We start from the raw sequence: 24,597 nt of genomic DNA, 5'->3' as shown, positions 1-24,597 counted from the left end.
TGCAGGACCTTTTGATGTTGCTTGAATTGTGGGCAAAGCAAGCAGCTTTTTTATTTAAGACTCTAAAAACAGAAAAATGGCATGCTTCTTCAGCAGTGAGAGAGAGAAGAGAGCTCAAAAGAAACTCAAGTGTTTCCCTGTTTCCAACAGAATCTCAAGGACCACCTCAAAGCACACTGTAGGAGATCCTTGGCCCAGAATTAAAACAGAGACAACACTGACCAACACAATGCAAACTGTGAATCATCACAGGAACTCTAGCCTTGGTACCATTTACTCCTATACTCAGAATCGTTTCACAACTTTTATTGTTTATTGTCACAACCATCCTGCAGAGTAGATCATTCCATTTTCAATCTGCAGACAATTTGAAAAGGGGAATCAATCGCATGCATATGCAGCTGCTGCAGCAGAACAGGATCAGGCAGTGCCTCCAGAAGATTAAAAAAATAGAGCATCATAGAATTGTAGAGTTGGAAGGGACTCTGGGGGTCATCTAGTTTCTTTTTCTTCCAAAAAGGCAGGCAAAAGTGCACTTCATAGGCATCAAAATTCAAAGTAACCATTTGTGAGCTGGCTCTAGATGGGTACTTTTTAAAATTGAGTCACAGAACTGAAATCCATGCATCGTAAATCAAGAGCAGATAGGCTGAGGGTGGCTTGGATGGCTTGCGTCTGCCATCTTCCTTGAACGCCCCCCCCCCAATATCCCTTAATGACTGTAAATGGCTGCAACCTGATCCAAGGCTTGGATTGGAAGGGAGACCCCCTCTTTGATCACAGACCGTTCCCTGCTGCTGCTGCCAAGGAGAAGCCAGCAAACAAGTGTGACAGCCAGGGTGAACTCAGCCGTTCCACGTGCAAAGCGGCTCATTTTCAGCCATTTGTTCCATGGTGTGCGCCTCCTGGAGCAGGGAAGAGGGTGACCAAGTGCAGAAATTATTTTGACCTTCTTGGACAAAGGAGGCGAGAGCTGAACCACTGGGTGGGAGGAGCCAAGTGTCAAAAGGGCAGACTTCATTAAAGAAAAGGAGCTAATGAGAAACCAACTCTGATCTGGGGTGACAGCCAAGAAAGCAAGGAATGTTTATGTCCGGGCCAGGAATCCCTTCTGCACACCAGCACAAATGTTCTTTTTCATACTCCCAGCAGTCTAACCACCATGCAAGGTGGAGATGAAAACGATGTTATCCTGGTCTTGGAGCAGATAGTCCAGCTCCCCCTGATTGAAGAAAAAGAAAACAAAATGAGAATGATTTCCGTACCATTTACTTTATATGAGAGATGGGAAGTGTGCAGCTTTCCAGATGTTGTTGGACTTTAACCTCTAACAGCCTGTCTGCCTAAGAGTCAGTGATGATGAGAGCTGGAGTCTACCAAGATCTAGAGCCACAGATGTTCCCCATCCTTGTTCTATACGCTGAGATCTTAATGTTTCAGCTGCAAGTCAAGTCAATGTTTATTACGGCAAGCAGCCAGCATATTAAACCAGAAATTCTGCATAATTCTCTACATGAACAATAAAAGCAACCGATATGGGGTTTTAACAGTCAATATACAATACTTAAAATACAGGTCCAGCGGAATAAAACAGCATAAAAGAATAAGAGATTTAACTAAGAGCTGTAGCAGCAATATCATCATCAGAGGACAGGACAAATTGTTATAATATGTTATTCAATAAAAGAGATTTACGTTTTTTAATAGCTAAGGTGCAGAATTTGGCCACAGCGTAGGATACTGAGCTCAAAGAGTCTTCCAGAAGGAATTTGCGTAACATTTCGGGGGGAAATTCCAGATAATATTGCAAGGGTGTGAATTTTGATAATAGGGGTAAAATGAGTCAGGATCGTTCTTCATTATAGAATTCACAGAATAGAAGAATGTGAATAACAGTTTCCACCTTGTTGGACATGCATGGACCGAGGCGCTCTTCGATTGGTATACGCAAGAATTTGCCGTGTAAGACAGCTGAAGGCATCACTTCAAATCGGGCTCTGGAAAAGGCCTATCTATAAGATTAATAGATAATATTGGATAGGTACGGGGCAGCTGCCAGATTAGGCCAAGATTTTAGACACCTGTAGTTCTTAGCAAGTAAGGCACCTTCTTTTTGCAGTTCAGTGTCAAAAAGCCTCTGAGTAATAATTGTTTTTGCCTTATTCAAAGTACCATTAAAGAGATTTTCTGGGTTTAGGCCAATTTGTTTGATCTTTTTAGTAATTTGCGAAAGCCAAGGTGGATAGGGGGCTGCGGCCAAGAAATGAGATAACATTCCCTTTGGGTTATAATGAATTTTCACCCAGAGGGATATTGCTTGTTCCCAGACTTTTAATTCAACTCTAAAGCCAGCTTGTTCAATCTCCAGGAAGCCCACAAAATATTTTATTTAGTTCTGCTGTCTATGCACCACTTTTTTGGGCGTAAAGCAGCTCATACACAAAATTAAAAAAACATAAAAACACTACTAAAAATCATCTCATTATAATTACAAAACTGAGGTAGTTGTCCACAAAAGATTAGAAATCCAGACACCATTTTCCTCCCTCCCTGAAGTTGAGGGGGAACTAGTCACTCTAACAATGGTCCGCAAGAGAATTTGCAACACAGTTCCAAACAAACAAGATCCCCAAATGGCAGAATCCATACAAACCATCAACTCCCAATCTGCGTCATTGATCAGCACCAAGATTCCAGGCCGCCTGCAACAAAACAGAGAAGCTGTTGAGAGAACAGGGAATAAGTCTCTGAAGGAAGAGGGGAAGGGCTGTAGTTCAGTGGGAGAGCACCTGCTCTGCATGCAGAAGGTTCCTTGTTCGATCCCTGACACCTCCCTGCCTGAAACCCTGGAAAGTCAGTTATGTAGACCACACTGAGATAGGTGGGCCAGTTAGGAAAGGTAGTAATCATAGATCTAGAGGGTGTCTTGTAGGCCAAGTCCCTTCCTTGAGGCAGGAAATGCAGAGATCTAGAGCATTCCAAGCAGACCTAGTCATCAGCTGTCCAGCCTCTGCATGGAAACTTCCAGTGAGGGAGAGGCCAACTCTTAAGAAATTAGTTCCAGTGTTGAACTGCTTTTGCAATTCAGAGGCTTCTCCTAATGCTCAGCCCATATCAGACAACCTGTAACTTAAGCCTATCAGAGCTAGTCTTTGCCTTCTTCTGTTCTGTACAACAACCCTCTCGTGCCGAAATGGTACCATCACATCTCTCCTCACTCTTGTCTTCTCCAGGCTAAACATGCCCAGTTCATTCAACATTTCCTTGCTGGACTTGTTTTCCATACAGGTGGTATCCAACTCTGAGTATAACTGAGGATGCAACCGTACTATTACTGCAGTCCTCTGGAACTCCTGAAAGGATATCTGTCTACATCCCTCTTAAAGTGTGGCGTCCAAAACAGAGGACCAAATTGATTACCTTCTTGTGACTTGAGAGCTGCCTATGCAGCCTAAAATCACATTCAACTTTTTTTTTTGCAGCATCATGTTCAGCTTGTGATTTACTGCAGTTAATGCTTGCTTATTTTAAAAAGAAAAAAATATCCTCCATTTCTTCAAAATGACTTCAATATGGCTAACAGTAAACTAAAACACTACCAAGTCACCCCGATATCATTTTCACATGTACCACAGAAAAAACATCTCCCATATATATTCATTATTTAAGCCAGATTTTGCTCTGGGTCATTGAGGAATTTGTGCTTTCTGCACAAAAGACTTTCAGACCTTGGGTTCATACATTCCTCCTCTTCCCAGATATAATGAAAGGCCTTTTGCTTGATAAAGAACTCCAAATTTCAGATTAACACCTGCCAATTCTTAGGGAATAGAATGACTACAGGAATGCTGTCCGCTGTCTGCCAAAATGCAAGCACAGTTTTGAGCAAAACTTATAACGCAATGCAGAAAAAGGCAATTGAGTAGCTGAGAACTATATAAGCTTTCATTTTTGAAATTTCTAGATCTCATGATTGCAGAGTTGTGACTGAAAATGTACAGTATCTGAAAAGTTGCCTTACACCTGTTCAGACTATTTCTCCATCCACAAATTCTACTTACTGATGGGAATGATCTGTTACTGTCAAATAGAGATGTCATTTGGGATTGAACTTGGGACTTTCTACATGTAAGGTTGAGCCTCTGACCCTGAGCCCTTCCCCTTCTTCTGCCATGTACTCATCTGCTTACTGCTGAAAACTCAGAACCTGCTCAGCAAATGAGATATCACCAGATGCTGCCTTTGCATTTTTCGAGCTTCAGTTATCTTCACCTCCCTGTTGTTGTTGTTGTTGTTGTTGTTGTTTGTAGTAGTATGCATATAACAATGCAAATGTTTGAGAGATACACAGAGAATGTCCTGCCCTTTTGACATCATATGGTCCACAGACTAGTTCTATTCCTCTTTAAAACGACTGCAGAGATTAAATATCTTGAAATCTGCATTCAATACCAAATTTTACGCTGGCATGGTGTAATCACATAATACATCTATTATTGGCCATTACTTGTTTCTATGCTTGTCTATAGCTTGTGTGCTAAATATACATCATTTCCCCAATTCAACAAATGGCTCGAGGTAAATTTATTTATGCCACCACTTCTCAGCCAAGATAGGTTCCCAAAGCAGTTTACAGACACTAATGATCCACCACAAAATACTGAATCTAATCCCCTCTACAAATTAACCCCCCCCCCAAAAAAACCCTGCATTGCTTCAGAGGAAAGGTGATCCAGCTTCTTGACCATTTCAGTGGCCTTTTTGCTGGCTCTACAACAGCCTTCTTGGGATTGTGTGTATGTGAAACAGGGGGTGGGGGCTGACCAAAATGGCCCTTTCCACTCTCCTGCAAAATAACCCCTTTCATTCTACAAAGGGGAGGGGGGGAATGAATAAATGGAATAAATGGAAGAAACTGCAAAATGGAGATGATGAGCAGTGCCCATTGCAAGCTTGGAGAGGAAGACCAAATGCAGAGGCAAATTGCCCCAAAGATGGCTGTGAACCAGCAGCAGCTTCTTCTCAACACCACGCAGCACAGCCCCATAATTGAAATCTGTTCCCTGCAAATCGAGCACAGGGGCAGGTTAATGCGGCTAAAGCGAGCAACTGCAGCCACTTCGCTAATGACTGTAAACAGCCAGGATCAACTGTGAAGTCTTGGATCAGAGGCAGAGGGATTCCCCCTCTTCTGACTGCCAACAATTGCCGCTGCCAGGGGAGTTGGCGCACGCTCCAGCTCACCACAGAGCAGTGACGAATGTTAAGTACACAGCCGCCCCCACCTCGCTGCAGAGGAGGGCTCTTCCGTGCTCCTAGAGGATGAAAGGGGGTGGGGGAGGACTCCCAGGAAGGCTCTGTTAGTCAGCACTTCCGTCTTCAAAACACAGAGGCGGCGCCTGTGTTAACATAGGTGGCAGAAAGCACAGGACGTCATGTTCTGCTAAAGTGGGGTGTTGGTTGACGGAGTCCATAAGAATTATATGAGGGATTTATATTCCTTTTTCTGTCGTACTAGAACGGCTGTGGGAGCAGGGCTACCCGCAGAAATTCCACAGCTATAGAAAGTCTGCATACAATGCACAAAGGACTTCTAGAATTTGCTGGCTCAGGATTTGGTAAAGGCCACCCATCTAGATGGCTTTGGAAAACATGACTAAATGCTGCAATGCGATATCCCAGGGGTTGGGGGCTCTTTTTTGAGTCAGAGGGCCACATTCCCTTTAGGGCAACGTTCCAAGGGCCAGATGCCAGTGGTGGGTGGGGCCAGTGGCAAAAGTGGGTGGAGAAACAAATGTGTACAGCAGGCTATACCCCAAAACCCACCACTCTCTCCACACTCTATCTAGGGAAGCAGAATGCACCCTCAAAATTCAAGGACAAATCTCAGCCAAGCAAACTACACTCTGGGAGTGTGTGCACCCTGGGGAGAGCGGTTGGCGCTGACTGGGAAGGAGCTCGTGGGGCTCCGTTTGGGCCCTGAGCTAGAGGCTCCCCACCCCTGCTGTACCCATGTGTAGATGAGAACAAACCCCAGTGGATGCAGAGGGTCTTACATGGGAGTAGACATGCCTAGGACTATGCAGTAAGACAATTTCATGGAGCACAAGGAATCCACCAACAGCTAAATGGAGTCACAGCATCCCTCTAAATCAGGAACAGTCCACATGGTGTCTTGCAGAAGTTGTTGCGACTCCAACTCCCATCAGCCTAAGCCCCTAAAAGGCTATGGGGATTGTAGTCCAACAACATCTGGCTGTCCCTGCTCTAAATACTGGATGCTTTTTGAGGTGGGGGAGGCAACCAAGTGGAGGGGACAGCCACCTTCATGTCCAACCTTCCTGGGAATATCCAAAACAGGACAATTTTTGGGCAATCACAGTTACTTACACAGAATCTCCTTGCACAAACAGTTCTGGCCTCTCTTTCAACAGGTTCTCTTTAATCCACACCAGCAAGTTTCGAACATCCCCTGCAATATTTTTTTTTGGGGGGGGGGAGAAAAAAAGAAAGGAAGAATTAATTGAGATTATGCTTTAGCAGCAGTGCCCAGGAACATTTTCTGCCCATATGAAATCAGAACTCGGTATTGCTAACATTTCTTCCTACCCAGATAAAAACTGATTGAGAAAGGAAAGTTGTCACTGCAGTAATGTCGGTGAGCAGAAGGAGCTACCTGCAAAAGGATGCTGGACGACCAGGTTAATGCCACCTCATTGCTTTCAAGTATTTGCAGGGGCACCCCATAGTCTCACACTCATACCAACTCCAGTCTCATTTTATAAGCACCCCATGCACACATCCAGAACCCTGGCCTGAGGAGGTGGGGAAGGGGAGGGGGAACCAGAAATAAACATAGAAGGGGAAAGGGAAGCGGCAGCTGTAGAAAGGGCAAAGCACCCCCTTCCCACCCACCACTTCTCCTCTGCAAAGCACACTACTCAAATGCCACTTGGTGGTGGGTGGGGGAAAAGGTAAAGGTAAAGGTAAAGGACCTCAGTGTCCGGGCTGAGCGATGGGGGTGGAGACACTCCTTCAGGTACACTTCAGGTATAAAATAATAATAATAATAATAATAATAATAATAATAATAATAATAATAATAATAGGAATATTGTTGCTTGTGGATGACAGACTTTAAAAACAGGGAAAGTTGTGAAAATATGAAGGCTCCAAGACTAAAAACATTCCACGTTGGTAACTTGTCACCTTCTTAAAATCCTTTTAACAAATTATTTTCTCTCTCTTTCTTCTCTTGCTTCTCACCTGTCCAGTAGGAAATGAACTGATGCTATCACCATCTAAAATAAATTGTTCTTTGGCTGTCTCAGTCAAATTGATAGTATGAAAAAGAAAACAACCTGCCACCCATTTCTTCTCTCTTCCCCACCCTTAATTCTCCCGCAACCCACAGTGCCCATCTTCCTTGTAACTTTTCTAAATAGAAAGATAAAGACTGGATTTTAATAAGGAATAGGCCAAAGACAAAGGACTGTTGTTGACTTTTCAAAGAATGAGAGACAAAACTGGCAAAGTAGTCTTCCTTGCTGGAGATCCCCTCCTGTGCTTTCCAGCAACTGGTATTCAGAAGCATTGCTTCTGAAAAGGGAAGTTACAGGGTACCAGGGAGAGGGCCTTCTCAGAAGTGGCATCCACCATGTGGAATGCCCTCCTTTCAGATGTCAAGGAAATAAACAACTATCTGACTTTTAGAAGATGTCTGGAGGCAGCCCTGTATAGAGAAATTTTTACTGTTTGATGTTTCGCTGTGTTTTTAATATTCCGTTGGGAGCTGCCCAGAGTGGCTGGGGAAACACAGCTGGATGGGCAGAGTATAATAATAATTATTAATATTAATGCTCCACCTTTTCCCCTAACAGGGAGTCAAGGAAGCTTATAGATAAAACTAAGAACAGCTAAAAACATAGAAAAAACCCATTAAAAATAATTAAACATTAATAGAGTTAAAACACACAAGGTAAGGTGATAGATAAGATAAGGTAAGATAGATAAGATAATCTTTATTGTCATTGCCCCCCTGCGGGAACAACAAAATTACTCAGCTGCTCCATCCACTCAGATAAGGCACTCCACATAAATTTAAAATAACTACAAAACATTAATTAAACAATACAGTACAATACAAGAAGACAAGAAAAAATGGAAGTACTACTGTCTTGGTAGCTCAGTCGGTAGAGCATGGGACTCTTAATCTCAGGGTCATGGGTTCAAGTCCCAGGTTGGGCAAAAGATTCTTGCATTACAGGGGGTTAGACCAGATGACTCTTGAGGCCTCCTTCAAACTGTATGATTCTATGATGGTATGAAAGAGGCACCATCATGATGGTCAAGCTGGTCACTAGGGAGGTGGCTGAGCAGGTGTTGCACCTATGCTTAAACTGCCTCCTCGGATCCCCTCTCCATGTACCGCTTTCACCCTGACATCACCCTCCTATCTTCTTCCTTTCCTCCCTCTCCGCTCGCAACTCCACTTGTAAGAATGAGATCATTTATCATACTGACCACGGCCAAGCTCCAATTTGCTGAGGTCACTAACTCCGGCCAAGCGTCACCTTGCCTACATTCTCAGCCACCGTAGTCATGACAAAGCTCCCCCACCCTCACCCCCTCCACTTGCCCATGTCGAGCCTCTTCCTTTATTCCGGGTTGCATGGATGGGAAGAGTACGTACAACCTCCATCAACTGACAGATGACTTGTTCTTTCAATACTGAGGTAGGGGGTAGGGAGGAGAGGAAGCCAAGCAACCCCCCTACACACACACACACACACACACACACACACACACACACACACACACACCAATGCATTGTTCTGCAAGAGCTGGGCCCTTTGCCCATGAGGCTGAATTAAGGGCACCATTAAAGCAGGAGCATCACCAAACCAGACTACTCAAAAGATAATCCAGTGCGTCTTCACACTTTGATTCCCTCCTCCCCCCAGAAATACCCAGATGGCTTAGTTCCATAAAGCAAAGCAGAACAGAGCTGGGCATTCTGGGTGGGGGTAGGGGTGGAGATGCTATCAGAAGCTGCATTATAGCAGGCCAGGCCAGGGGTGCACTTAAGTAATTTTAGACTCTGGACTTAAATAGAACTCTTTAGACCAGTGGTTCTCAAACTGTTTTCTCTGGGCCACACTTTCAGAATAAAAATTTACTCACATCACACCGAATTTTTTGATAATAAATTCATTGGAAAACAAAAAGAAATAACTCATAGCAGTGCTTAATTTATAACCCATAACACAACTACTTTATAATATGATCATTGATCATAGATCGTATTATATTCAAAAAGTATAAAACAATGCAGCTAGATAAGAACATGGATAATTCCCAAAATAAAGTAAACAAACCTCTTAAATATGTACCTTAAGTATGTCTACAAACTCAGTGAGAGGCTTTGACCAGGTAATCTCATTTATATTATGTCTAATTTGAGTTAAACACACTCTCATCTCCTCACAAACACAAACAAGCCTTTCCCTTTGCTGATCTTGATGGTATATTATACTATACCAGTGATGGCGAACCTTTTAGAGATCGAGTGCCCAAACTGCAACCCCAAACCCACTTATTTATCGCAAAGTGTCAACATGGCAGTTTAACCTGTATGTCCCATTTTTTTCCTGTGTGTTTCACGTTTCTTCTTTATGACTGCTGTTGTAATAAATAATCCTGCACAAAAGTTATTGCATTATATTCTTCATTAAATTATCTTTCCATTGATATATAATTTTATGCTATAACTCAGTGCTCCTATACAAATGTTTAGGGGTACTCTCATTTTGGCTCAATAAAATCTCCACTGGGGAGATGAGCACCGCAACCCCAAAGTTGTCCGCAACTGGACTTAATGGTCAGGGGTCCCTTTACCTTTACATATTTAATATCTGGAGATATTATTCAGTTTTTGTTCCTGGCCCCAAAGTTCCTAGTCTTTAAGGCTGAGAAGATACATTGGGAATTACCAGTATATGCCTGTTTGAGAGGAGGAATAGTTGGCTCTTGAGAGTTGGAAGCAGACTGAACTTCTGGGGGGTAGGAAGGGGGCTCAGCGCCTTGCATTGCTTTGTGCACACAATCAGCAGAAGAAACACGAAGCAGGGCTTTTTCCCCACATGGACCATAGGGTTCAGCTTTAAACGATAACAGGGAGGTATAGCATGATTAAGAGACAATGACTGGCCCATAGTCACCCAGTAAGCTTCATGGCTGAGTGGGGTTTTGAACCTGGCTCTCCCTGGTCTTATTCCAACACACTATGTAAATCGCTTTGGATGAAAGCAGTATATAAACCCTGCTAAAATGAATATAAATAAATAAACATTCCTACCCAGCTTTCCCTAAACCCTAGAATGTCCTCCAGATGTCTAAAAGTCTGAGGATGTTGAGAATTATAGTCCAAAACATCTGGAGAGCACCAGGTTGGGGAGGGCTGCTCTAACCACTGCACCAGGGTTGGCTATCCTTTTTCAGTCCCCGGGTCAGACGCCCCTCCAAGAGCCATGTGCCTGCAGGGCATGGAAAGAAATGGTCCTTCTTTTGGCTCTAGAGAGAGCATCTCTGAAGATCACCTCTCAATCAGGCTGGTGCACCACTTTCCGTGGCTTGGTGTGCAGGATGAATTTTAAAAAGTGATCACGGGTTTCAATACCTTTGGTTCTTAAGAGGATGCCTTGTGTTTCTCTTCAGATGGCACCTTCTGCACATAGATTTGTGAGTACTCAATGGAAATGAAAATTAAAAATCGCTGCCCAACTGATTTTACAACTTTTTAAAAAAACAACTGATCAAAATATTTCAGTTTATTAACTAACATTTTGGGTGATTAACCTGAACTAGCTGCATAGTTTACCCCCCATATAAGAGAATTTTTATTTATGAATTCTTATGTGCTTACTGCCACATTGTTGTTGTTGCTCTTTTACTTAGGACTGATAGTAAAGTTAGTTCATTCACTGCTGTGGGCCCACCTGAACCAACTATGTTGGTGGGAAAGAGGCATACAGTCAAGTTGAATTTAAAGTCCCAACAGGCTCTGGCAGGTGGGCAGGGGAGAGGCATCTTCCAATACTCCCTTTAGACTGTCGTTTACAGTCATCAACAGCTATCAGTCAGTCAATCACCCATTTCCACCACCCTTCTGAGTGATACCCCCTCCCCACCTTAAGTGCCTGGGGACTTCTGCTTCAGTGTATCTGAAGAAGTGTGCATGCACACGAAAGCTCATTCCAAAATAAAAATGTAGTTGGTCTTTAAGGTGCTACCTACCTGTCCCTTTAGAACATTCTCCTCAAGGGCAAGCAGCTTGATTAGCTGATCCACTGGGCCTGCGCATGGAAGTGGTGGCCGTCTCTGATAGTCCTCCCCACCCCACAAGACCTGCCAATGGTCTTCCCCACCCCACAAGACCCGCCAAATCAGAATTCTCAGCTTCACTTGAAAGGGGAAAGTTGGGGTGGGGTGGGTGGGGAAAGCCAGTGAGAGGGATGGGGGGGGGGGGAAGCAAGGGAGATTTACAAGTGAAAGGGATTGAGAATGGAGCAGTTTGTGGGATAAAGAGACTGCAGAAGGGGCTTTACAGATGTGTAGGGGAGGGGCGGCTCATTGTTTAATTAAGCAGAAAGTGGCTCTTTTGAAAAGCAATTTTGCACAGGAGCCCCCAGCTCTGCAAACACTCCCTGGGAGGGAGGGCAAGGGAGGGGGGGGGCGAGGAACAGCTGGCACCAGGAACCGTGTGAACTAAACCTGAGCAACTTAAAGGGCTTGTGGACCTCCTACAAACATGCACACAAATACACAGACAGACACACCACCATCCCCTCCTCCACCACCCACCCCACTCGCACCACCACCAATTCACCCTGCTACTACCTTTAGGTTTCATACCTGGACGGTGGGGATAGAGAGGTAACCCTGATCGATTACTGTACTGAACTCTAAAGGAGCTCAAGGCAGTACCTGCCTTCATTCCACACAGCTCCCTTCCAAGGGATGGTGGCATGGTTGGGCCACACTAGCAGGACCAGCCCCTCCTACTTGCTACGGCAACCTGCTTGCCCACCTGCCCCTTGCTCTACTCCAGATGGGGAAAGCTGGCAAACAAGTGCTGGAGGCAAGGAGAAGGAAGAACTGCAGTGGCAGCAATTGTGTGGCAGAGGAGTAGCAGCAGCAGCTGGCAACAGTGACCGCAAGGGAGCAGACTGGCTGAAGGCGGATGGGCCCACTGAAGGCACCTTGCACAGTAGCCCCAGAAGAAGCTTAGAGCTGGCCCTGGCTGTCCCCTCCCTGACCCTCTTTTCCCCCTTCCCACAGCTTGGCCAAAGCCCTCCTAGGGATCTACTCCTGAGGGCCTCACCCTCCCACCCTCTCATCAAGTATGTGGCTGGGAGCAGGGGACCGCCAAGGCAATCTGTCTTAGGCCATTTTCTTTCTTGTGCAGAAGGGAGAGAGAAGCTTGATTTGAATAGTTGACACGCCTTGTAAGAGCCCCTGAGTCATAGTTCAACTACTGTTCTCCAAAAAGCCTTGAAGGAAAAGGCTGAGAAAGAGAGTCAGTTTGATTATTACCAAATAATCAAAGCGTGCATGCGGGGCGGGACACCCTCTGGTACCGTAATGGGGAAATTCCTTGTGTGGCCTAGAGAAGGCCATTCTACTTATGGATGTGAGGTTTCTGTAAGATCAACCCTGCAAGGTCATTGGCATAATGTACCATTTTGGCCACCACCCTCTTTTAGCCTCAGGAGGCAGGTGCTGGGGGACAAGATGGGACACAACTGCAGCAGCCCCTACCCCACTCAACAGCTGCTCCTCTCTCTTGGAGGATGGATCTATACATGCCACACAACCTGCCATGTAGTCCTAACCTAGCCTGCTGTCCCCTGGTGAAGTAGAAGGGCACTATCATTAAGAAGGCCATTAAGAAAGCCATTAAGAACCTTCGAAAAGCCCTCTCATTCCTTGTCAGGCACCATGGAGGAAGAAGAGGAGGAGGAGGAGGAGAGGGAAAGGTGAGCCTATTTTGGACACCAAGAGCAAGCTTTTCAAATTGCCCTGCATTCCAAGTTTATGTTTCGAATGATCTCTCTGTCTCCAAACAGTTGTACACAGACAGTTGCAGTTCAGCATTAAAACCAGATTTTGTTAGTACAATAAAATCCAGGGGAATTCTAAGATTCAGAAGGGAACTATGCAGAAGGGGGAAATGTTAAAAAAACCAACACCACATACTTCCCCCCCCCATGGCTTTTGAGGCAGCATGTTAAACAACAGCACAGAAGGCCCACAGTCCAGTGGGAAAGCCTGCACTCCAGTTCCCATTAGTCCCAAGGAGCATGGACCAACTGCCCAATGTGGAATAAAAGAGCTTCCTATATGCTCCTATCAAACACACCAATAACTGAAATATAATAATAATTCTAAATAATGAACAAAGAGCAACAAAGCACTTGAATCAGCCAGCAGAGTAAAACTACACCACCTGCTGTTCTCCAAAGGCATGTGTGAATAAAACAATTTCTATGGAGTATCAAGTCCAGAGCTAGGGAGCTGCTACTGAGAAGGCACAATCCATGGTTATCACCTGCAGGGAAAGCCCAAGACATTTTGTTGCCTGAAGCAAATGGCAAGCAGTTGCCTCCTCCCAGCCCCAGCAGACTGCTGGATCTTATTTCAACATACTTCACTGCACCCTGAGGGCAGTGGTTTATTTAGTGGATGCAGGTAGGTTGTATAGCACACACAGAGAGCTCTCTCCACTTGCTGCCCTTTGATACTTCCCACCTGAGGCAGCTGTCTCACTCTGTCTCATGGTAGGGCCAGCTCTGATCACATACCTAACCTCAGCAGGTGGTCACACCTAAATCTATGTCTCCCTAAATAGACAAGGAGGCAGGCAGCCCTTGAGAAACAAAGGGAGCCCCACACATGACATGAGCCATATTTTGAAACTGGTGCTTTTGCTTTGAGCCCACAAATGCAAAGGAAGCTTGTGAAATTATTACAAATATTGTGATGGGATCTGGAGTGCCTCTTTCGGGTCCTCCAAACCAGGAATATAGTTGGATAGAGTGTCATTTCCCCAAACATATTTACCTGCACTGGCATGAGACCTCTTTGCTCTCCCACAGTTTTGACATCTGCTCCTTTTGGGCCCCTATTAACCCCTCTGGGTAGAGGAAAGCTGTTGACATGACATTGAAGTTACCCTGCAGGTATCACCATTTATAAGCTACATAGATGTTACAGCAGCAGCAGCTAAGCAAGCCCACACATGGGACTAAATAGATGTCACAAGGAGAACAAAGCCTGACTTAGAAGCTGCCATCTATCAGAGCTCACCATTGAAAGAGTTAAGATTATTCCTGGATTGTTGTTTAGACACACACAGAGAGGAGAAAGTGATGCTTCTTTTGACGGCAGACAAATGCTGCACTGTATGGCTACAGGAGAAGGAGGCAGTTGCTCCGACATCTCTGGCTGCTGCAGCCATACAATGACCCGCTTCACTACTGAGTGATGGTGGAGTTCACAGCACTAACATTCAGAAGGACACCAATAAATATAATTCTTATCTTTCATGATCAAGGGTTTCCAGTTTATTCACCCTTGTCTGCAATTGTCTGCATCAGAGGTAGGCGCTGCAGGGTAGCCTACCCTGCTGATTGCCTCACCCTCTTGAGCCAGGCCAATTCACCTGTCCTTCCTGAGCTGGTATGCAGGAGCAAGGAAGAGGAGCTAGGGCAGCAGCAGCATCCCCCTTTAAACATGGTTTTTGTTGGGTTTCAAACAAATGAAGAAACCATCAACAGTACAATGGCAATGAAACAACCATATAGGACAGGAGGTACAGTAAAATGAGGTTGTCAAGAGAACAAAATAAAAGTCAATATGTAAGAGTGGACAGAGCTCTCCAAGTTCACAAATTACCAGGATTCATTGCAGGGGTTGGACTATATGACCCTCAAGCTCCCTTCCAACTCTACAATTCTATTATTCTACATTGTCTGTTTCTGATTACAAAAATAATACACAGAAGCAGACCAGCATCCTTCACTTGCCTTGGGCTCTCTGTCTCTGGACAGTTGTATGGATTGAGTCCCAATTAAAAAAAGGGCAAATGGGTGGGTAGTGGGAAACACCCTGTGCAAGTTTACTCTAATATGTTTAAACAGAGTTCTTGAGTAAGTGTGTATAGGACTGCAGCCTTAGCTAATGAAAACCTCAGTTCAGCCAGGAGCAAGGTGAGGTGAGAAGACACCTCTGGCTCATGAGCCTCAATTGGGGGTCCCAATTTGGCCTGAAAGGCCATCCTCCCAAGCCATGTCCATCTGCCCAACATATAGGATGTCAGGTTTTGGGCAGGTAAATATGTGGTTCCCCATGTCTACTTAAGTTGTTCAGACGGCTCCCCTAATTAAGAAAGCACACTGTGGAGCAGGACTTGATGAGGCTTCTGTCCAAGAACCAGCAGCAGCTGAAGTCAGCAAGACTGAGCTGGATAGACCAGCAGCCTGACTTGGTGTGAGGCAGCCAAGTATGCTCATAAGATTTATTCTTATTTATTTATTTAAAGCAAATAGTTGTGTGCCCCATTCATTAAAAAAAATCAATGCAGTTCACAACAACTGTATGTAAAACCATACAATAAAAAACTATATACAGTAAAGTTAAAACCAGAAGTTGGGTTAACTGTTGCAGAAAGTTGTATTAATTGTCCACAAAGGAAAGTTTCAGAAAGGTGTTTAAAAGCTGGTGCAGAAGCTGCCTGCTGAATCTCTGTCAGAGCCATCTTTAGGGGCTGGGAGTTACTTTGGTCAAAGGCATACATCTCTTTAGTTTAGGCTTCAATCAAATTTTGATTAAATTCTAAAACTAAAACAATTTAATATGGGTTTTAAGTTTGGATTAAGAATGTAAAAACAGCCCCACTGGATCAGTCTGAAATCATGCCCGGTCCAGTTTTCTGTTTTCCACAAAGCAGGACACAAGTGTGATGGCCATTTCCCATTGCTTCTCCCCAGGAACTGGTACTATTAAGAAATACACCATTTCTGACCCTGGAGGCAACAGCAGCAACCATAAGGAGTTTGCAGAAATCCAGGCCAGTTCAAGTTGGCAACCCTCACCTATGGTAGCGATTTCCATAGTTTAACCATGGGATGTGCAAAGCAGTATTTCCTTTGGTCTGCCTTGAAGCTCTCACCACTCAGCTTCACTGAATGACCCTAGATGTTTGAATCTAATGCTTACTCCCAAGACCGTGGCAGGTGACCAGATATTATCACACATATTCAAAAGCACATAACTTGGCAAAGGCAAAAAAACATCCTCAGCTGCAAATGGGAAACACAGTGGTGGATTGCTTCTGCCATTCACTTGTTCCTTGAGTCAGGAATCCCACTACACAGGAATGAGTAGAAACAGATCCTGAACTAGTCATCACTTCTCTGCCTAACCTACCTTACATGGCTGTTACATGCCTCTAGCATACCCTGGTTGTGTCAAGTTTCTTCTTGATACACTACTGATTACACATTATTGCAAAGGTATAGGGGGCGGCATCAGCATCTCATTCCTCATTTTCTCCCACGTGCCATGATTTATTGCTACATTTATTCCATTGTGGAACACAAGGTGGCCTAAGCCTCCTCCCATCCAAGCGCAGATTAGACTCAGATTAGGCTTAGTTGCAGAGAGGTTGCGTACATCACATGCCTTCAAACTGTTCTCTGGGACCTGAATTTTAGGGTACCACACACACACCCCTTACAAATGAGCAGCAGAACTAGCTGGGTGAGTCAGAACAAACACTGCCTGTTTCTAAGAGCAGCCAACTAAATATCTCCGAGAGACTCACAAACAGGGCATGATGTGCCCATGGCACTTCCTGCCTTCTGTCCCCAACAGCTGGTGTTTCAGAGGCATACTGCCTCTGTATTGGGAAGCCCTACTATAATAGGCAATAGTCATTGATAGAGCTAAGCTCTAGGAAGCCGTCTAATCCCGGGGGTTGGTGTGAGAAGTCACCCTTTATTCTTTGCAGTAGCCTTCATTTTGCAGACCAAAAGCACTTCACTATACCCTTGCCCAGAAACATGCATGAATAGGGACCAGAAGCCACCTGAATCAATGATGCAGCAGCTGAGCACCTGATTTCCCTGAAGAAGGTCCTTGACTCCTCCAGTTAAAGCAGGAACCTCCAAGCCAGACTTGGCCTGCCAGACCTCCCCATTTGGGCCATGAGGCTGTTTTGGGTAAACCATGCCCACCACCCTACACTTGACATAAAAAATGTCCGATGTGGGGCAAATAATGGCTTAAAGGGAGCTCCCGATTATTCCTTTACACGCTCCCATCATCCATTATCACTTCTTCCTCCATGAGGGAAAAGCTGTTTCCAAGGCATGGGTACTCCTTTTCCCTCCCAGCACTGCTACTTGAACCTCTGGTTTTTGGAGATTCAAATAACAGAATGGAGCTGTTTCAAACAAGCCATGCTGTGCTTTGAAGTTCCAACAATCAGGGCTTCAAAATGCATCACCCCCTGACATCACAGCAATGTCAAATTTGGCAGTATGGGTAGGTAAGGATCCGATGCAACAGCCATCAACTGAGTTGCAGGCAACTGAAGAGGGCTTTCTCTGCCCAAAATCAAGGAGTCATCAAGTCTGATCTACCATAAGGCAGTTTCCCATGTGCCACTGGACCTCAAGCATAAAAGCTTCTCAAATAGAACAGGTTTTCATTTTCATCTTGGTCCATCAATAAGAACCAAGTCTGGTCCAGAAGAAGACAGAACAGGCAAAATACTCACAAGGTATTTGCTGGCTGGGCAAAGTCACCTGATGTTTTCTTATCCCATCAAACAAGAGCTCTGCTCCACCTCTGAAAAATTAAGATGAGAAACACATAATCAGCAACATTCTGAAAGACAAAAATCATAGAGGCACCAGCCTTTTATAGTGTATGCATAATTAAAAACCAACTAAGGTGTTTACCCTCTACAAACCCCTCACTTTAGAATTATTATTCTTCATGTGCAAATGCAATAAATTAACTCATTGACTTAGCATACAGGGTTGATCCAAGACAATTTGATGCCTGAGGCAATGGACAAGATACAACCTACACCCTCTCATTTCACACAGAGAAGCCTACTCAATTGGCAACTGAATCTTATTCATCAGTGGTTGTCCTCCTTCCCTCTTAACTGAGGGGAGAAGGGGTAGCCTAGGGCAGTGTTTCTCAACCAGTGTGCCTCCAGATGTTTTGGGACTACAACTCCCATCATTCCTGACCACTGGTCTTGCTAGCTAGGGATGATGGGAGTTGTAGTCCCAAAACATCTGGAGGCACACTGGTTGAGAAACACTGGCCTAGGGGGCACATGGCAGGGTGTGTGATAAACTGAGCTGTCTTCTTAAGGGGGTTCAGAAAGATAAACTGCAGGGAGCTGCCTCCACTGTTCTGTAGCCACTCCCCCATTTGCCATCCAAGTTGGCTGCCTCACTTTGCCTACCAGTAGAGTTGGCTCTGCAAGTTATCTAATCAGGGGATAGCCCCACTGAAAACCAATCCGAATCAGTTTTAAAAGAAAAATACATATATAAGTTGAAGAGGCTATATTAGGGAAACAGGCACAGGAGAGAGAACTGCAATGTAAATAAAGCATCTTCTAGCATTTCTGAAGGACAATAAACACATAAAGTTTCAATTGAGGAATCTGTTCAGTACAGACCTGAACCACCATCAATTCTATACACACCCACTCAAGGAAAAACCTCACTAAGTTCCAGAAATGCACATATAACTATTTCCCCCAACCTGGCACCCTTCAGGTGTTGCTCAACTATAACTTCCATCATACTTGACCTTGGCCATGCTGGCTAGAAGTGATGGTGAGTCATAGTCCAACAACATCCGGAGGACACCAGGTTGAGAAAGGCTGGTGCACAGGAATACCACCTAAGACACACAGATGAGATTGATGGAGAGCAGGCAACATCTAACCATGGAACCATGAGGGCATGAGCCATCATGAAAATCTACTCCAGCAGTAAATTGGTACTGGCTTCTTGGCATCCACATGCTTCATGATTGCCATGTTAACAGAGAGATATGGAAAAGGAATTATTATCAAAATACTTACAGTGAAATATTAGCATTAGACCCAGTCCCTTTAAATCTAGCTACGTGGAGGGAGATTTTTGGCTGTACTATGGAACAGCACAACAGTGCCTTTGTAATGCTCACTGCAATGCTATTACTTATACAAAGCCACACTCCCCAAGGATTGCTCTGTTAGTGCTATCTAGGCTCAACAAAAAAGAAAAACGGTTAACTGAAAACTGAAGTAGCAGTTATTAATGTTAGACAAATCTGGAGATTCATGAGCGAACAATCCCTACCAATGATAGGAAAGAGGCATCTTTCTGCTAGCTGTGAAAACAAGCTCACACTTTGTGTTAATTGCAGATACTGGGATGTGAGATAAGGTCCTTCTGTAGCATACTAGCTGGGGGGAGAACTCAGCTGCAATGTGAACACATAGAGCACTCTTTTAGGCACTTCCAAGAAAAGTGTGGGGGAGACCAAATAAACACTGCTTTTCTGGAAATCAGTTCTACAGTGGCTAGCATGGGTGTAGTAGTTATCTCAAAACGATGTACTAGATGGTGTGAGCATGGAGGAAAGACATTATTTATTTAAGTTGAAGAAACCCTTCAAGGTTTGGAGAAAGGTATCTACTAGAACTGACGTTTATTTAGAATGTTTATATACCATATTTCAACTAAATGTTCTCCACACATTTACACAGTAAAATGGGGCACCTCTTAAAATCTCTTCAGAAGTAGCTTCCACCAGCCCAATGTAATCCAAATGCTCTGGACTATCAGTGGCTCCAGGCAGCACAATGGAAGTTCTGGACCAAAGCATATCTTGGTGAAGGCTGAATTTAAGTTTAATAATGTAATAATGTAACATTAATAGGATGTAAATCAGGGATGTGGAACCTAAGGTCCTCCAGATGCTGCTGGACACACAACTCTCATCATTCCCGACCACTGACCATGTTGGATGGGGCTGATAGAAGTTGGGAGACCAGCAACAACTGGGAGGGCCACAGGTTTCTCCATCACAGTCCACAAACATTTATGCCATAATAAATGTGCCAGCCTTCAATGTGCTACAAGCCCATTTGCTGTTTTTGTTATGAAAAACACAGCAGCCCCTCTGGAAATTAACATATGTATACAGTATCTAAGGCACTTCATCTATGTTATTATAGTAGGTTTGGTTCTGATAAGTGTGAATTCATATCATAGTTCACTGAGAATGCAATTTCCCCAGGTTTTCCCCCATAAAGACCCACCATTACAGACAGAGACAGTTATACCCAGCTGCAGGAGAGAGGGGACATCATCAGATACTGAGGGAAACACTTGCAAAGTCACTGGTGGGCTTGTTTGTTTAAAGAAGTATCATTTGTTTCCGTTCTATACCTATACCTGTGATATTTCAAAAACTCAGCATATTCACTGTAGCACAAACTTTCAGGGACTAGAGATACTGGCATTTCTCTTTTTCATAGTTGTGTTGCTTCCCTTTTGTTTTATGCCAATGATGCGTATTTGATTCCCTTCCTTTCTTGATTACGTATATAGTCAAGAGTTGTAATCCAGTCTATTCCCATTCTGGAAAGAGTGCTGTACTTCACATGTATGCTTTGCTAAGTGATGTTCAAACCCCCTCTTTAACGATAGTGCCTTTTTGTAAACTTTTACAGCAGATGTTCTCAGTCTGGTGATCTCCAAATGCTTTGGACTACAACTCATCAGCCCTGGCCAACATGGCCAATTGTCAGGAATACTGGGAGTTGGATTACAACATTTGTAGGCACCAGGGTGAGGAAGACTGCTTGACAGACTCTTCTGAGACCTATTTTCACAGACCTTATAATAAACACTTAACTACGGAATGACATCAGACTATTCAATGCAGAAAGCAGCATTTGAAAACTAAACATCAAGCACCTTGATGTCTGATGCCTAGCTGGATTTTTATCTCCCTTTCAACATTACCAAGAAAGGAAATACATTCAAGACTGAGCCACCTACATGGCACTAATGACATAATATTGTTTCATACCACTTTGTGCATTCATTCATTCATTTATTTTCTTTGTCACCCTTCGTCTGAGGACCACAGGGTTGTTTACAATGTAATTATTTTGCAGTCCTTAAAATGTCTAGCTCTTTATTCAACAAACAGAATCATAGACATAGAATTGAAAGGGACACTGAGGATCATCTAGTGACAGGTAGGTAGCCGTGTTGGTCTGAGTCGAAGCAAAATAAAAAAAATTCCTTCAGTAGCACCTTAAAGACCAACTAAGTTTTTATTTTGGTATGAGCTTTCGTGTGCATGCACACTTCTTCAGATACCTGAGGATCATCTAGTTCAACCCCCTGCAATGCAGGAAAATGCAGCCACCCCATACCCAGATCAAACCTGATGAACCATTAAAATCAGAAGAGGCTAACATGTGACCCTCTAGATCAGTATTTCCCAAACTTGGGTCTCCAGCTGCTTTGTGACTACAACTCTCATCATCTCTGACCACTGGTCTTGCTGGCAAGGGATGATGGAAGTTGTAGCCCAAAAACAGCTGGAGACCCAAGTTTGGATAACACTGCTCTAGATTTTGCTATCCTACACCTCTCATCATTCTGGCTGTGCTGGCAGCAGCTGATGGGAGATTGAAGTCCAGAAAAACCTGGGGGGGCTACAGGTTAGCAACCTGATTTAAAGGATAGTGGCAGACTATGTTCCTTCTGGTGCTAAATTTCTACATTTCTAAGATGAAAGGTGTTGAACTCATACCTTCCACTGCAAGCTAGCGCCCTGAAAAGGGCTTCTCAAGACCCAGCAGTCAACTGATTGGTGGTGCCTGTAACCTCCTCTTTATCTTACCTGCCCCACACCTAACATCAAGTATGTGGGAGGTGAGAATGACTTGGCTGATATGATATTGCCATTTGGCTGCCCTAATTAGACCACTGGGCTGCAAGGTCCACAACCGTATTCTATCCTGAAACACTAAAGGCACCTATGTAGGAACTGGTTCTGCCTATGCCTATTGAGAAAATGGCCATTCTGCACATGCTCAAATTCATTCTTTATTGTTACTTCACACATACCAGTGTTGACTTTAAAAGAAAATGGGATTCTTTGTGGGGAGGGGGAGTTTAAGGACCAACTCTTTGAATGTACAGAGAACAGTTAAATGACATAATACTGGTATATGGTACCCTGTAGTTTCCTTTCACTTCATCAGGTTCTTTTAAAGTAAAGGGTAAAGGGACCCCTGACCATTAGGTCCAGTCGTGACCGACTCTGGGGTTGCACGCTCATCTCACATTATTGGCCGAGGGAGCCGGCGTATAGCTTCCAGGTCATGTGGCCAGCATGACAAAGCTGCTTCTGGCGAACCAGAGCAGCACACGGAAACACCGTTTACCTTCCCGCTATTTATCTACTTGCGCTTTGAAGTGCTTTCGAACTGCTAGGTTGGCAGGAGCTGGGACTCAGCAATGGGAGCTCACCCTGTCGCGGGGATTCGAACCGCCGACCTTCTGATCGGCAAGCCCTAGACTCAGTGGTTTAACCCACAGCGCCACCCACTTCCCAAGTTCCTTTAATCTCACACAAATTTTATTATTTATAAACCTTTCTTTAGTACTGTATAACCAAATTATTACCCACTTCACTTCACTCCTAGACTAGGAAGCCTTATTTGTAGGCCAAAACCGGATATGGCTATCTTCATGCAAGCTTTCCTTCTCATGAAACCTGTGAATCTGCCACCTTGGCATAGTCATAAGCACCAATGACAGTCTCATTTTCAGTTCTCTGCCTCCCTACCTTTTTAAGGCCCACAAGTAACTTTAAGTTGATTGGAGGAAATCTACCTTGCTTGTTAAGTCTCTCTGCACCCCATTCTTAGTCCCCTTACCACCAGTTTGCCCCAGTATGAACTCTCCTCCCCCCCCAAACCACTGGGAATCAAGAAGTATGCACACACACCCCACCCTCTTTTAATCTATGGTGCTTTTTAACAAATAATGAGAAGATATTGTATGCAGTAAGTTAAATTGGTCAAGCAACATCAATAGTATTATTAAAAAGGTCCACCAGAAGTTGTATTTCCTGTGTCAACTAAGGAAATTTAAATTGCCCCAGGAAGTGTTGATCCAATTTTACAGAAGCATCATTGAAACTGTTCTCTGTAATTCTATTACTGTTTGGTATGGTACAGCCTCCAAGACAAACAAGAAAAGGCTCCAACGAGCTGTAAGAATTGCAGGAAGGGTAATTGGTGCTAGCTTGCCTACAATAGAGTCAATCTATGCTACCAGAGTTAAGAAGAGAGCAGTGAGAATTGCAGCAGATCCTTTACATCCCGGTCATCATCTGCTAGATTTACTCCCATCTGGACGTCGCTACAGATCTTCATATACAAAATCAGCCAGGCACAGGAACAGATTTTTCCCTTGTGCCATTAAATTGTTAAATTTGTAGATGTGTAGCTGAAGGGGAGGTCAATTATGGGTGGGTTTCTTTGCTTATTTGTATTGTGAGTGGAACAGTGTATGTATGCTTACATTGCAATGTAGCCGAAACAAATTCCAAGTATGTTGGAAAATGTACTTGGCCAATACAAATTATTCTTATTCTTATTTATGAGGGAGGGAAGTGTATGCCTCTCCACTTTCTCCGCACCATGCATAACTTTGCGCACCTCCCCTGTGTTCCCCGTTAGCTTTCTTTTTCCTAAGCTAAAAAAGCCATGATTTGTCACCTCCCCTTGTTTAGAGAGGAGTCATTGTGTGATCCCTGTGTTTAGATGCGATTCCTGAACTGCTGTGGCAGGCGGGGGACAAGCGACTCTCCTGAGTCCCTGCTGTGACGGAGAGCGGGGCGTGGGGGGGGCGGGGCGAGGTAGGGAAAGAAAGATTCCTCTGGGGAGGAGAGTAGCCTGTGGGGGGGGGATGCGGAACATGGGGGCGAAGTAAGGAAGCTTTAGAAACCAAATGAAAAACAATGGCGCCCCCCTTTCCCTCCTCCCCCCGCCCCAAAAGAACACCCTCACCCCAAACCCAGACGCAGACCCTCCACCCCTAGACCAAGCACCCCCTTCGCCGGCTGAGCTCCCCACGCAGGATCTCGGTGAGGAAACCCTCCGCCGCCCCGATGGCGCCCCCCTTACCCGAACTCCAGCTGAAGAGACAAGGGCGCCGCCATCTTTCGTGAGGGAACGGCGTTGCCCGCACCGGAAGCGCGACGCCGCGTCTGCTTCCGTGGGCGGCGGAGGTTGCCGAGCAACGGCGCGCCGGAAGAGGCTTGGCCCCGCCCACCCGCCCGCCCTTGTTGAAGAGCCTCGGAGCAGCCTTCTTCCCTTCTGCGCTGGTTGGAACCGCGCGGGTGGCCCGCCCGGCCAAGTCAGTGTTGCCTGCTCTGGCTGGCAGCCAGGGTGCCCGAAAAAGTTGCCAGCCGTAACTGAGAAGT

At 44.7% G+C, this 24,597-nt stretch overlaps 1 protein-coding gene across 1 annotated transcript; it reads right to left on the bottom strand.

Moving 5' to 3' along the window:
• Nucleotides 1–290: 290 nt before the first annotated feature.
• On the bottom strand, nt 291–24,384 carry URM1 (ubiquitin related modifier 1). The gene is made up of 5 exons (XM_035133372.2): nt 24,299–24,384; nt 17,843–17,913; nt 6,391–6,472; nt 2,654–2,702; nt 291–1,222 (listed from the first exon to the last, which is right to left on the bottom strand). The coding sequence occupies exons 1-5, from the start codon at nt 24,331–24,333 to the stop codon at nt 1,154–1,156; spliced, it is 306 nt and encodes a 101-aa protein (XP_034989263.1). The 5' UTR covers nt 24,334–24,384; the 3' UTR covers nt 291–1,153.
• Between the last annotated feature and the right edge of the window lie 213 nt (nt 24,385–24,597).

The sequence above is a fragment of the Zootoca vivipara genome, chromosome Z (genome assembly GCF_963506605.1).
Source record: "Zootoca vivipara chromosome Z, rZooViv1.1, whole genome shotgun sequence".
NCBI classification, from domain to species: Eukaryota; Metazoa; Chordata; class Lepidosauria; order Squamata; family Lacertidae; genus Zootoca; species Zootoca vivipara.
The sequence above is the reverse complement of the archived record's forward strand: the minus strand, read 5'-3'. Positions and strand labels throughout refer to the sequence as shown.

Excerpts from the sequence above, each read along its gene's own strand:
- URM1 (XM_035133372.2), bottom strand. The coding sequence starts at position 24,333 with ATGGCGGCGCCCTTGTCTCTTCAGCTGGAGTTCGG. Across the intron at positions 6,473-17,842 it reads GCCCAGCCAGCAAATACCTT|GGGATGTTCGAAACTTGCTG; the intron begins GTGAGTATTTTG and ends AAAATATTGCAG. Across the intron at positions 2,703-6,390 it reads TTTGTGCAAGGAGATTCTGT|GCGGCCTGGAATCTTGGTGC; the intron begins GTAAGTAACTGT and ends GTTTTGTTGCAG.